Source organism: Alexandromys fortis, unplaced genomic scaffold, assembly GCF_014885135.2.
Source record: "Alexandromys fortis isolate MF-2015 unplaced genomic scaffold, M_Fortis_MF-2015_v1.1 scaffold_242, whole genome shotgun sequence".
In the NCBI taxonomy this organism is placed as follows: Eukaryota; Metazoa; Chordata; class Mammalia; order Rodentia; family Cricetidae; genus Alexandromys; species Alexandromys fortis.
Window position 1 is genome coordinate 800,047 of NW_026068123.1, and position 13,212 is coordinate 813,258.

General features: G+C 44.6%; 1 protein-coding gene across 8 annotated transcripts in view; it reads right to left on the minus strand.

Annotated features, from left to right (window-relative positions):
- Positions 1-13,212, minus strand: part of Ilf3 (interleukin enhancer binding factor 3) — a 43,297-nt gene that overhangs the window by 12,432 nt on the left and 17,653 nt on the right. For 6 of the 8 annotated variants that reach the window (XM_050125508.1, XM_050125507.1, XM_050125503.1 and 3 more), the window contains exons 2-6: positions 4,965-5,064; positions 4,605-4,643; positions 3,988-4,214; positions 3,402-3,579; positions 422-569 (exon numbers count right to left, since the gene is read on the minus strand). In XM_050125508.1, the coding sequence (XP_049981465.1) occupies positions 422-569; positions 3,402-3,579; positions 3,988-4,214; positions 4,605-4,643; positions 4,965-4,967 (595 nt within the window). In that variant the 5' untranslated portion in view covers positions 4,968-5,064. Of the gene's footprint in view, positions 1-421; positions 570-3,401; positions 3,580-3,987; positions 4,230-4,604; positions 4,644-4,964; positions 5,065-13,212 lie in introns of all 8 variants that reach the window. The other 2 variants (XM_050125505.1, XM_050125504.1) reach the window with 2 other exon arrangements.

Sequence of the window (13,212 nt, forward strand, 5' to 3'; positions counted from 1 at the left end):
TGCCACAGGCAGAGGCCAAACGAAAACACCCAGGCTGTGCTGCAGGGCTAGCCGATAGCTACTCCTACGTGCCGTTTATACAGAAGCCATCTGGTTGCTGCTAAGCAATGCAACACTGTAAGACTCCCGGGGACATACTTTTTTTCAGAGGGAAACAAGTTTAACAAAGAGGTTCAAAACAATTCAAGAAAATGAGAAACGAAATGGTGCACACCCTATGCAAAGTGCTACTCACTTTTAGTGCCACTGTTGAGTCAAACTCCCAAGAACACAGGGCCAAGGGGAGACATAAATTTAAGTATAGGCAGTCAGAGCTACACCGACACCCTCAAATCAAAGCACTCTAAAACTGAATAGCACATTTGAGCGAGAGGGAACACCAAGTCTGCAATGTTCTGCTGGCCGTTCTCGGCATCCCTACCTCCGGCTAATACTTTCTCCATTTCTTCTCTGACAACAGGGGAGGTCAGGTGGATGGTCAAGGACAAAGGGGGTTCTTTTGTGTTTTTTATCAAAATCGCAGCATCATCCACAGACTGGAGTATTTCGTACTTGTCTTCTGTCACAGTCTGGAGGAGGAAAAGAAGGTAGCTTTCAAAACACTTTCTCTGTACAGCAATCAACAATTCTGACAAACTCCATTGGGTCTCAGGTTGTGAATCTGAAGAGAACCTCTAATCCTGCAGTCAGAGAAGCTATTTCCACGAAGAATGTTAAAATGTAAAGAGAGGAGTCAAGTATGGTGGCTCATACCTATAATCCCAGCAGTTAGAGACTAAGGTAGGGTAATGAGTTCAAAGCTAACACAGACCAGAGAACAAGACTATCTCAAGGGCAGGGAGTGAAAGGAGCAGTGGCAGCCACTCCAGTGACTTAGGAGACCGAAGTCAGAGGATCACTTGAGCCCAGGAGGTTAGGGCAGGCCTGAGCAGCATAATGACACCAACAATCAATGTTAATTAAAAAAAAAAAAAAAAAAAAAGAAACCAAATGTAATTCAAGCCTAAGATCAGAGTACATGCCTGAAATCCCAGCACTCTGAAGACAAAAGCTAGACAACACTGCTGCTTGAGGCCAGCCTGGTCTACAGAGCAAGCTCAAGGCAAGCTACAGCTACCCAGTGAATCTAGGATAAAAATAAATAACTTCAACACTAGTCAACCAGGGAGGCACATACATATAACCCTAGCTCTCAGGATGTTGAGGATGAAAACTGAACTCAAGGCCAGACTGAGATACAACGGATAGCTCATCTGGAAAAATAGGTCTTCTTTCTCATTTTCTAAGATAGGCTCTTCTTGTCCAGTGGCTTTCCTGCCTCAGTCTCAGTGCTGGTTCAAGGCTGGGACTTCTAATTTCTAACATGGCCTTAACATGCACACACTTCAAGGATGCAGAACAAAGCCCATGTCACTGGATACTGTGTGGGACACCCAGTGTTCATGACAGAGGGTGATCCTCAGCCTGAACAAGTCCCTGCAGGGAGGAGCAGTCGGCAGACCCCATGGGAGAGATGCACATGCATTTCTATAGCTTATAGAATGACAGACATGGGTGTATACGCGTCCTGCAGAGAATAGCTATGGGTGCTCGACAGTCCAACCTCAACCTCTTTATAAGATAGCTTCTATTAACTGGGAAAAAAAATCCAGTTTCTTAAACTATTTTTGTTAAAAAAAAAAAAAAAAAAAAAAAAAAAAGAAGGAAAGTGAGCTGGGAGCTGGGCAGTGGTGGTGCACGCCTTTAAACCCAGTACAGGAGGCAGAGTTCAAGGCCAGCCTGGACAACAGAGCTAGTTCCAGGACAGCTTAGGGCTGTTACACAGAGAAACCCTGTCTCGAACAAGCAGAGAAAAATAAATAAATAAATAAATGAATGAATGAATGAATGAGGGGGGGCACTGGTGGCACACGCCTTTAATCCCAGCACTCGGGAGACAGAGGCAGGCAGATCTCTGAGTTAGAGGCCAGTCTGTGCTATAGAGTGAGTTGCAGGACAGCCAGGGCTACACAGAGAAACCCTGTCTCAAAAAAGGAAAGTACATATACTGTAGAGGACATATGCCCTGGAAATTGGTATGCAGATTTCTCGACCTCAGCATGGCTCACCTGCTGGATGAGGTCATTCTCACCTAAGAGAGGAGGCTGCCCTGTGTCATACAGGGTGTTCAGAGTATCTCTGGTAACCACTTCCTAGGGGTAGGAGTACCTCACTTCTCCCAATCTCAAAAGTACCAGGGAGGGTGGAGATGTCAGATGTCAAGAACCACTGATATAATGAGCATGGCCTAGTGTACATACTAGAGACAGACTTGGGCAGGCTCACTAAACACAGCTATAGGCACACGTTATAAGGCTCCTACCACATCCATTACAGAGCCTAGAGAATACAAAGCTCTTTCTCTCTAAATATTTACCAAAGTGCTCCACATAGAAAGAGACAATAGTAATCATGAAATCACAGCTATGAGAAACCATCTGAGGGTATGACCTTCAGGAGTTCCTCAAGTTTCTAACACTTGCTCTTTCAGATCTCAATTCATACCATTCTCTGAGCAAGTACCCAAAAAGCCTTATATTATGGAATGTTTACTGACACACAAAGATATTTTTCTTTGCAGAATAACGTAACAATACTTAAAACCAACTTTGAATTTCTGTGTGTTTATCTTTTAAATTAAATCTAGAAGAACTTTTCTGGAAATGCAGAATACAATAGTAAAGAATCTCTGCTGTCTCTGGTGGCCCCCACTGGGGACAAAATGGACAGATTATCAAAGCAATCTTTAGGGGAGATAGATAAATATAAATCTGACCTGGGGTCTGGTTCAGTAAGTATCAAAGACTTATTTATGCAATATTTTAGTAATAGAGGAAATGATTTGATTGAGGGTTTTGGGTGATTTTTTTTGGGTAGTGGGCCCTTACTCTAGAGCCTAAGATGGACTTAAATACTCATAGTCTTCCTGACTCAGCATCTTAAATGCTGGGATTACAGGTATAAACCACCACGACCATACTGTTCCTCTTTCTCTCACTGAACTGCACCACTGAGCTCAGTCAAGTGAGTGGAGTTTTAAGTATGTCCAGGTCTGATCCATGAAGAATTAATGCCCTTCCTTCATCCCATCCGGCCTACACGATATTTCTAGCCCAATAGTCTAGGCTTCACACATGAGGGCACAAGGCTTTCACTAACTAGCAGAACGGCACCACTATAAACAGCAGATGCCACAGACCCTCAATGGCTCTGTGGTGACCTGCTTCTTATCAAGGTGAACACATGGCAAATACAAGAGATGCTCCCTGGCACATGGCACAGATGGGCCCTCTCTTCCTCTGATCATCTTCTCCACAAGTGCTAGAATCCCCTCTGGCATGGTAGTGTTGCTGGTGACTCACAGTGAGCTGGATGGCCAGGTTGTCAGCCACCTTGTCCAGAAGGGCAGTTGTGGGCTTCTCCTTACAGAGCAGAACCAGCTCCAGATCCAAGTCCCCCTTGAGCAGAAGACCCTTGGCTACCAGGCCGACCCGCATCACGCCCCTCAGGGTCCTAGTCATGTGTTCCGCCTTCTGTTCCCTGTGAGACAGACAAAAGTCAGGCTCAATAGGAAGCCAACCTAGCCAGTACCCAAAGAGACTGGCAATTCTTAAGAGAGATGCTAGCCTAGTTGTGAGACCTGCAACCCCAGCATTCAGGAAGCTGAGGCAGAGGACCTCTGTGATTTTGGTGATATAAAATGAGCTGAAGATAGGCTATCCCCTAAGATCCTGTCACAAAACAAAACAAACACACTACAAGAGCTAGGCAAAGCAGAGGCAGAAGGCATCAGGAATTCAAGGGCAGCCTTTAATACACAGAGAGGAAGCAAGTCTGGGCTACATAAGACCCTGCCTGAAAAGACCTGCCTTCCTCAACAAACACACAGAGAGAGAAAGAGAAAAAGAGAGAGGGGGGAGAGGGAGAGAGAAAGCACCTGAGACTCACCCAGCCCCTTCTTTGCTCTCGTCGTCTGGGGGTGTGTCCATATTGTCTGCCTCGGTGAACTCATTGCCTTTCTCCTGCTCATCAATCCAGTCAGAGACAGCCTTGAGGGCTCGCTCAGTGTGAGATACCATATTCTGTACGGCCTCCAGTTCCTCTTGCGTTGGGTATACTGAAGAATGTTTTGCCATGACATGGCGATCATCATTCACAAAAATTCTCATGGGACGCTGGAAATGTGAAAACTATGCTAAAAATGATGCAAAGACAGGCAGCAGCCCACCCCTTACCACTTAGTACCATTCCATCCTTCACAGAAGATAGACTATGGGAATGTGGCCAAGGGCCTGAGAGGACACTCTCCACGCAACAGCAGAAATGGGGTACTTTACGTATCGCTCACTATACTACAGTAGTCCCCCCTTATCCGCGGGGTACACATTTCAAGACCCCAGTGGATGCCTTAAACCGCGGATAGCACCAAAACCAAAATATGGCCTGAGTTTAACCTCTACGCACACTGGTATGGTAGTTTAATTGGTCAATCAGGCACAGGAAGGGCTTAGACAGGACGGAATGTGAATGTGCTCTCCCTCCAAGTAGCTGATCATCCTACTCACCCTTCTTCTTCTTGTGATGAAGTGATGATGATACAATGCCTACGTGATGAGATGAAGTGAGGTGAATGACGCAGGCATCAGGACGGTGCACAATTTAAAACTTAGCTATTTTTTCTTTCTGAAAATTTCCACTTAATATTTTCAGACTGCGGTGGACCGCAGGTAACTGAATCCGCGGGATGCCAGAATACGGCTAAAGGGGGACTACTGTATTCACGTTGTGACACGTAATTACTTTAGAAATTCAAATGTCTAAGACAAAAATTCTAACAGTATCAAATACTTTGGGGACACGCTACAGGTATCTTTGTATATAAGTGAAGAAATAGTGTCTATGAGCAAAGAAAAAAACTGTCTTACCATTTTTCCTTCCTTTTCTCTTGTAGTGTCTGGAAATCAATCCTGGTTTATCTTTTCAAATTGTGACAGCTTTCCTTGGTGTTACCAATACTTCAACTATCTATAAGACCAGAAAACCTTTTTAGTTTGAAATACCCCAGAGACAGATAATCTCAGAAGCCATATACTTGGTTGTAAAGATGAAGGAGTTTGCTCACGAAGACTCTGCTCACAGCAGGACACATCTGTCTTCCCAGGTAGCCAAGTCAAGGCACCAAACAACTCACTTCAATTTCCCTTCATATGAAAACAGCAGGCTTCCAGACACCTATCTGAATCCAGCCACACAGAGGCAGGCACCTGTTTCCCTGTGGTCCAGTTCATTTCTTCCTATACAGCATGCGGGGAGTTGGGAGGGGGGAGCACAGCAGAGAGGGGTACCAGGATTTTATGCGACCCAGGCTGGCCACAAAGTCCAAATCTTTCTGCTTCGACCTCCGAAGTGCCAGGAATACAGACATACACCCCTCAAACCGAGCTTGGACTCTTGCAATTCTAGAACAGGGACTCATACAGGTCTATGTTCTACCACTGACTATAACCTTCAACCCCAAGTGTCAATCATGCAAGTGTGTGATATATGCACCCAAGTCTTTTACCAGTTTTTCAAAACAGGGTTTCTCTGTAACTTTGGAGTCTGTCCTGAAACTTGATCTATAGACCAGGCTGGCCTCAAACTCAGAGATCTGCCTGCCTCCTGAGTGTTGGGATTAAAGACATGCATCACCACCACCCAGCTATCCACACAAGTCTTTGTGGGTACACAGGAAAGACGAGAGGGCTGTAGGTGTTCTGTCCTATAACTCCCCACTTTATCCCCTTGCAATAGAGCCTCTCACCAAACCTAGAACTACATTGGCACCCAGAAAGCCCCTGGTATCCTCCTGTCTCTGTCCCACCCACAGCACTAGGGTTATGTTTTTCATGAGGCCATTGTCCAGCTTTTTACAAGGACACTGGGAATTCTTATTTCATTTATTTCTTTTGATTTTGGTTTTCAAGACAGAGTTTCTCTGTGTAGCTTTGGAGTCTAGCCTCAAACTCACAGAGATTCGCCTGCCCCTGCCCCACCAGTGCTGGAATTAAAGGTATGCAGCAACATTGCCTGGCGACACTGGGAATTCTAACTCAAGTCTTCACAAGCATTCCTATTCATTAAGCCATCTCCCCAATCCCAGGGTTGGTTTTTCAAGTCAGGAACTCCTATAGCTCAAGCTGGCCTCAAACTTGCTATACAGGGAAGATGACCTTCAATAACCGATTCTCCTCTAGCCCTACCTACCTCATAGGCATTTGTCACAGAAAGAAAGATTTTACTTAGTCTGTAGTTCTGGGCTCAACCAGAGAGACTCATGCTCAGAGTTAATTAAGTACATGCTCATTTCACTGGCTATACTCCAACACCAAAGCATGCTGGGCTTTACAAATGAACTAGAGCAGAAAGTGAAACAGGATGCTCAGTAGTACAGCATGTGCTTAACACACTGCAGGCACTGAATGTTGTCCTCAGAACTAAAAACGAAAACTCAAAACATAATGTAAGTTGGGAATGGTGGCACACATAAGTGATCCAGACAAGATATCTGGAGTTCAGGGACAGAAGGAGTTACATAACAACCCCTGGCAAAAACAAGAACAAACAAACAAATTTAAAAAAAAAAACACAAAGGAGGGTTGGCAACATGGGTTGATGGGCTGCCACTAAGCCTCATGACCTGAGTTTAAACCCGAGGGCCCACACAGTGAAAGGATAGATCCATAGGTTGTCCCCTGACCAAATGTATGCCACAGCACATCCCTCTCCTGTGCAAATAAATGCAATAAAAAATTCTGAAACATCAGTTAGGTGATGGTGGTCACACCTTTATTCCCAGCACTCAGAAGGCAGAGGCAGGCAGATCTCTGAGTTTGAGGCCCAGTCTGGTCTACAAAGCAAGTTCCAGGACAGCCAAGTTTGTTACACACCCCAAACAAACAAACAAACAAACAAACAAACAAAAAAACAGCCCTATCTCAAAAAACAAAGCAGTAAAACTCAAAGAAGTAAAACTAAAACATAAGATTAACAAGCTACCAAAAAGTGTTATAAGTAGAACTGTTCATCAAAATATGAGGGCTAGGGAGCTGGAGAGATGGCTCAGAGGTTAAGACCATTGCCTACTCTTCCAAAGGTCCTGAGTTCAATTCCCAGCAACCACATGGTGGCTCACAGCCTATCTGTAATGGGGTCTGGTGCCCTCTTCTGGCCATCAGGCATACATACAGATAGAATATTGTATACATAATAAATAAATATTTAAAAAAAGATATGAGGGCTACTCTTGTATAATCCTAGCAGTTGGTGAGTACAGAGGCAGGAGTACAGTAAGATAGAGGCTAGTCTACAGAGCAAATTCCGGGACAGCCAAGGTTACACAAAGAAACGCTGTCTCAAAAAACAGGAAGGAGAAAGAAAACTGCTTGTTAGAAATGGAAGTACTCCTTGTAGCCCTGTATTCAAGAAGCGGAAGCAAGTGGTGAAAAAGTTGAGGCCAGCCTAGGCTACACAGCAAAACTCTGGTCTCAATAAATAGACAGGGCAGATCATGGCACTTCCTAAGCAAGTATGAACACCAGAGACGAATCCCTAACACTCATGCAAGAAAGTCTGCAAACACAGCAATGTGTTGGTCAGAGACAGGAGGATGGCTGCAGCATTCTGCTGACAGTGTAGCTCCAGATTCAGTGAGTGAGCTTGAGTTAAAGGTCTTAAGATCTCTGGACTGCCAGAGCAAGACACATACAATCCTCCTCTGGCCTCTTCTCCCCTCACATACACAGATACACAAAGAAATCAAACATGCACACATATGCATACAAATAGACCAAAATATCAACTCTAGGTGTTTGAAGAAGAAAAAAGGTAGGAGCACTGACCCTAAGGACACTACAGTGACAGACAAAAGGTCCTAAAGAGCTTCTGTCACATAGGAAAGGAGAGCTCTCAGCTTTGTTTGCAGAGAGCCTGGGTTGATGCAGACTCCTAACCAGTTCAAGCACTGAAGATAAGTGATTATTGAGTGCCTGACCCTAAATAGAACACCACAAGAGAGGACAGAGAGACAGTAAGAGCTGGATGTGGTAGGAGGGCTGTGAAAACATGTCTTCTGGATGGCATGCACTGTACTCATGAGCCAGTCGCTGGAGCTAACTGGACAAGAGCTACACTATGTAGGGCATGCCAACATTTTACCATGGACGAAGGAGGCGCTTATGAGGCTGCATCCTTGCTGCGGAACTTCTGGTAGTTAACAGTTGCTGATGGAGACAATCATTTTCAATGATACATGCCCATGCTCTAATATGAAACAAGCCCTCCTCACCATCACCACACAATACACACTTACACAAGCAACCCTAATTAAAGATAATGGTTACAAAACAACAAATAAAACCTAGGGCAAGAGGAAACTTGTTGAAAGGAATTTAGCAGGAATATGATAATATGATGAGGGCAGTGAGACTAATCAAAATATATTATATACATGTACATAACTATTGAAGGAAATTTCTAAAAGGAGGACCAGCAAGATGGCTCAAGGGGTAAGGGCACTGACAACCAATTCCTCCACTAAGCGATCCTCTGAACCTCCTCAGGCATATCATGGCATGTGTCTACCCCCAAGCAATAAAAAGTGAACACAATTAAAAGACAAAGTAACATTTGGAAAAGTTAAAAGGTAGAAACAAGTGCATCAAACAGACACCCCCATGGAGTCTAGAAAAGTTAAGTCACCCAAATGTTTAACACAGTCTGCAGGGCAAATGAAGCTATACACTGACCCTCTCTAAACAACACGCAAACTGCAACATACTCAAGTCCTGCACTACGAATAGCCTGTCCAGTCTGCAATGTTGACTAGTGTCAACAGCTGAGCCCCTCCACAGCACTCTGTGCTCCATCACACCAGTGAGGCCCTCCATCCACACCGTTACAGCAAACACTGTAGACACAACTCTCGAGAGGTATAAGGTACAAGGACAAACTGCCAAGACTGACCAAAGAGACATTCCCAAAAGGCTGCAGGACTGCCCACCAAATACTGCCAAGTTAGAAAGTTAAACACCAGAGTGGTACTCGAGAATGTTGGAGAGGTGGCTACCAGGAAAGAGGAGCAGAAAGGCTTCACAGGAACACAGTAGGGAAAGAGAAGAGTGTGGGAGTATGGGATGCTAAGAGTTAGGAGACCAAGCCTAGGCTGTAACTGCTCCTAAGCAGCCACAGATGGAAGAAACCACAACCCTGTGAATTCAAAGTTGTTTGTCTGGCTTTCAACTTTCTATGGAGCTTCCTTCTTATACCTGCAGCACAGAGAGACCTCTGTACAACATCCCAAAAACCAAGCAGATCAGCCTACAAGAGCCATGAAGCCCAAGTCCCTCTGACCCCTAATGTGGCAGCAGCACTACTCCGAATAGTTACTGTCACCAGCTAATCCAAGTTATTTCCACATCAAGGAAGAGACTAGAACTCAACTAGAAGTCAGCTATCCTTAGCTGTGCTGAAAAAGGACACCTATGCACACCTGTAAGTTCAGCACCTGGTAGGTAGAGGCATGATCAAGGATCAGGATCCTGTTTGAGGCAGGCCTAGGTTAAGAGAAAATTTATCTCAAAAACCAATACTTAAAATTGGGAGAAACAGCCGGGCAGTGGTGGCACACACCTTTAATCACAACACTCAAGAGGCAGAGAGACAGGCGGATCTCTGTGAGTTCAAGGCCAGCCTGGTCTACAAGAGCTAGTTCCAGAGTTCCAGGTCAGGCTCCAAAGCTACAGAGAAACCCTGTCTCGAAAAACCAAAGAGTTGGAGAAACAACTTTGTAGTTAAGAGCACTGGTGGCTCTTGTAGAGGACTGGAGCTCAGCTCCCAGCACCCATTTTGAGTGATTTACACATTTCTATAACTCCAGCTCCAAGGGACCTTCTTCTGGTCTGCCTGTACTCTCATACTTATCCACACCCATACACAAGTAAAAAGAGAATGATTTTTTTTGTTGTTACTTGTTTTTGTTTGGTTGGTTGGTTGATTTTGAGAGACAGGTTTCTCTGTAGCTTTGGAGCCTGTTCTAGACCAGGATGGCCTTGAACTCGCAGAGATCGGCCTATCTCTGCCTCCCAAGTGCTAGATTAAAGGCATGTGCCGCTGCCACCAGGCTGAAAAAAAGAATTATTTTTTTTTTTTTAAAATAATGCTTAGGGGCTGGAGAGATGGCTCAGTGGTTAAGAGCATTGCCTGCTCTTCCAAAGGTCCTGAGTTCAATTCCCAGCAACCACATGGTGGCTCACAACCATCCGTAATGGGGTCTGACGCCCTCTTCTGGCCTGCAGGCATACACACAGATAGAACACTGTATACATAATAAATAAATAAATAAATAAATAAATAAATAAATAAAATATTTAAAAAAAAATAATGCTTAGATGTGATAACTAGAGGCTAGATGGCTTAGCAGTTGCTGCTCTCAAAAAGACCCAAGTCAGCCAGGTATAAGGGAACATACCTTTAATCTCAGAACTCGGGAGGCAGAAGTGGCAGGGGATCTCTGAGTTTGAGGGCAGCTTCATCTACACAGCACACAGTCAAGGCTATGTCTCAAAACACAAAAGAAAAGACCCAAGTTCAGCTCTCAGCATCCACATGAGGCAACTCACACCCTCCTGCCTCTTCTGCCTCCGGTTCCAAGGAATCTGACATCGCTCTTATGAACTCCACAGTACCTGCATACAGGTACACATACTAAAATATAACTAAATACACACATAAATAAAAAACTTAAAGCAAATCTTTAAAAAAAAAAAAAAAGATTCCTTTAATCCAGCAGGAAGCAAGGCAGGTGGATAGCTCAATTTCAGGCCAGATTGGCTATATACAAAGCAGGGTTCAGACCAGCTAGAGGTATGCAGTGAGAGCCTGTCTAGGGCGGGGCTAAGGGTGGGAGAAGAACAATTATGGTATTTTGATGCCTTGAGCTGTAAGAAGGGGAGGAATAACTCAATCTACCTGCTTGTACCCAGCACAGATAAATACAAGGCTGAAATTACTGCATGCCTGTTGTTTCCCAGAAATACTCTAGGGAGAAAATACAAAAGGATGAGTAAAACTGGGAGACGCTGGCAGGGGTAAAGCTGGGAGGACGGTAGCTGTCCTGGGCTCATCTGTGTTCCTTTGAGAATTCAGGACAGATCTTCAGTTTCAGTTTGCAGTACTAGGAATGAAAGCCAGGGCTGTGAGACTGCTGAGCAAGTGCCCTACTGGTCGTGCCCCCAGCCCCCTTTCACTTTATTTTGAGAAAATCTTGACAAATTCTCCCGTGGACCTTCACCTCACCTCTCCTGGCTTCCCCTCCCCCATGCTGCAGTTAGAGGTGTTACAGGTGTTCAGCAGTGCACACCACTAGTTGTTGTTTTATTTATTTTGTGGGTCTTTGGTGAGACTGGAAGGTGGTGGGCATATATGCATGCCACAGTGTGCCTGTGGTGGCTCTCTCCTTCCACACCATGTGGGTCCTGAGTATAAACTCAGGTCATGAGGCTTGGCAAGATGGCTTGGTCCCGTGGCTATACACACAGGACCACTACACCAGCCCTATTAGTTTACTTTACTGCATAATAAACTTAGGTATTTTTGATAAAGCACAGCCAGTGGCAGAGTAACTAGAAACAAATCCAAAGACCTGAAAACCAACCACAGTCTGGATTCTTCCAGGCAAAGGAAATACCAATCAGCAGTAGCTGGCTGTCATGCCAGTCCCATGTACAGTACTATCAATCAAGCCAAATCTTTGTGAAATCTCGTGAATACATGACCTCTATTTGGAAGTATATTCATGCAGGCCGGAAAGGTGGCTTGGCAGTTAAGAGTATGTGCTGCTCTTCCAGAGGACCCCCGTTCAATTCCCAGAAAATCATGGGGGCTCACAACCTTCTATAACTCCAGTTCTGGGGAAATCTACTCTCTTCTGGCCTCAGGCAGCAGCAGGTACAAACGTGGTACACAAACATACACAAAGGCAAAACACTTATTCACATTAATTTAAGAAAAGTTTACTTGTGTGTATGTGAATTTCAGTATGCAGGCACAGCATAGTTAGCGAGAGGATAGCTTCAAGTGTCAATTCTCAAATACCATCCACCTCTTTTTTGAGACTGCCTCTCACCAGTCTGGAGTTTCCCAAGTAATTGTTGGGCTGCCTACCCAGAAGGCCCAGCAATCTTCCTGTCCCTAGTTCCCATACCTGGAATTATATAAGTAAGTAACACTATACCTGGTTATTAAGTTTATTAGATTTATCCATTTTATTTTATGTGTATGAGTGTTTTGCTCACACCATGTAAATGCCTGGTGACTAAAGGGGTCAGAAGAAGGCATCAGATTTCCTAGAACTGAACATGTAGATGGCTATGAACATGCGTATGGGTGCTGGGAACCAAACCCAGGCCCTCTCTAAGAGCTACACGTGATCTTAACCACTGAGCTATGCCTCAAGCTCCCAACCTGGTTTAAAAAAAAAAAAAAAAAAACTTGTTCTAAGAACAAACTCAGGTTTCTCCTTGCAAGAACTTTACCAATGGAGCCATCTCTGCAAGCCTTAAAGTTCTATGTATTTAAACAATAAGTATTTATCAGATATCTCTTTTGTATGTTTTAAGTCAGGATTGGGTCAGATGAAAGATAAGGCAAACAAGTCCCCTGTTCCTAGGGCCTTGGCCACCTAGTCAACAGTAAAAAGGAAAAACCTTCCTTCCCTCCACATGTAATCTGGTACCAGGAGTCAAGGCTTTACTCCCAACACTGAGTCTCTGGGACTCTAGGTTGACCTCCACTATAAGAGCAGGCCCTTTAGCCAAGGTACAGAGGCTAAGACCATTATTTCATTAAGGGGTTTATGGAATTGCATGGTGATTCATGCCTGTAACCCCAGCCTTCAGGAGACTGAGACAAGTTCAAGTACAGCAGAGCTATGTAGAGAGACCCTGTATCAAAGAAAAAGCCAAACAGGCACTGGTGACATGGCTCAATTGGTACACGCTATACATATGAAGTTTGGAGTTCCATCCCAAGCACCACATGAACTTTGACGTAGTGGCACACATCTCTAATTCCAGCACTCAGGAGGAGGCAGAAAATCATCTTCTGTTACATAAGGTGTTTGAAGCCTGATGTGGA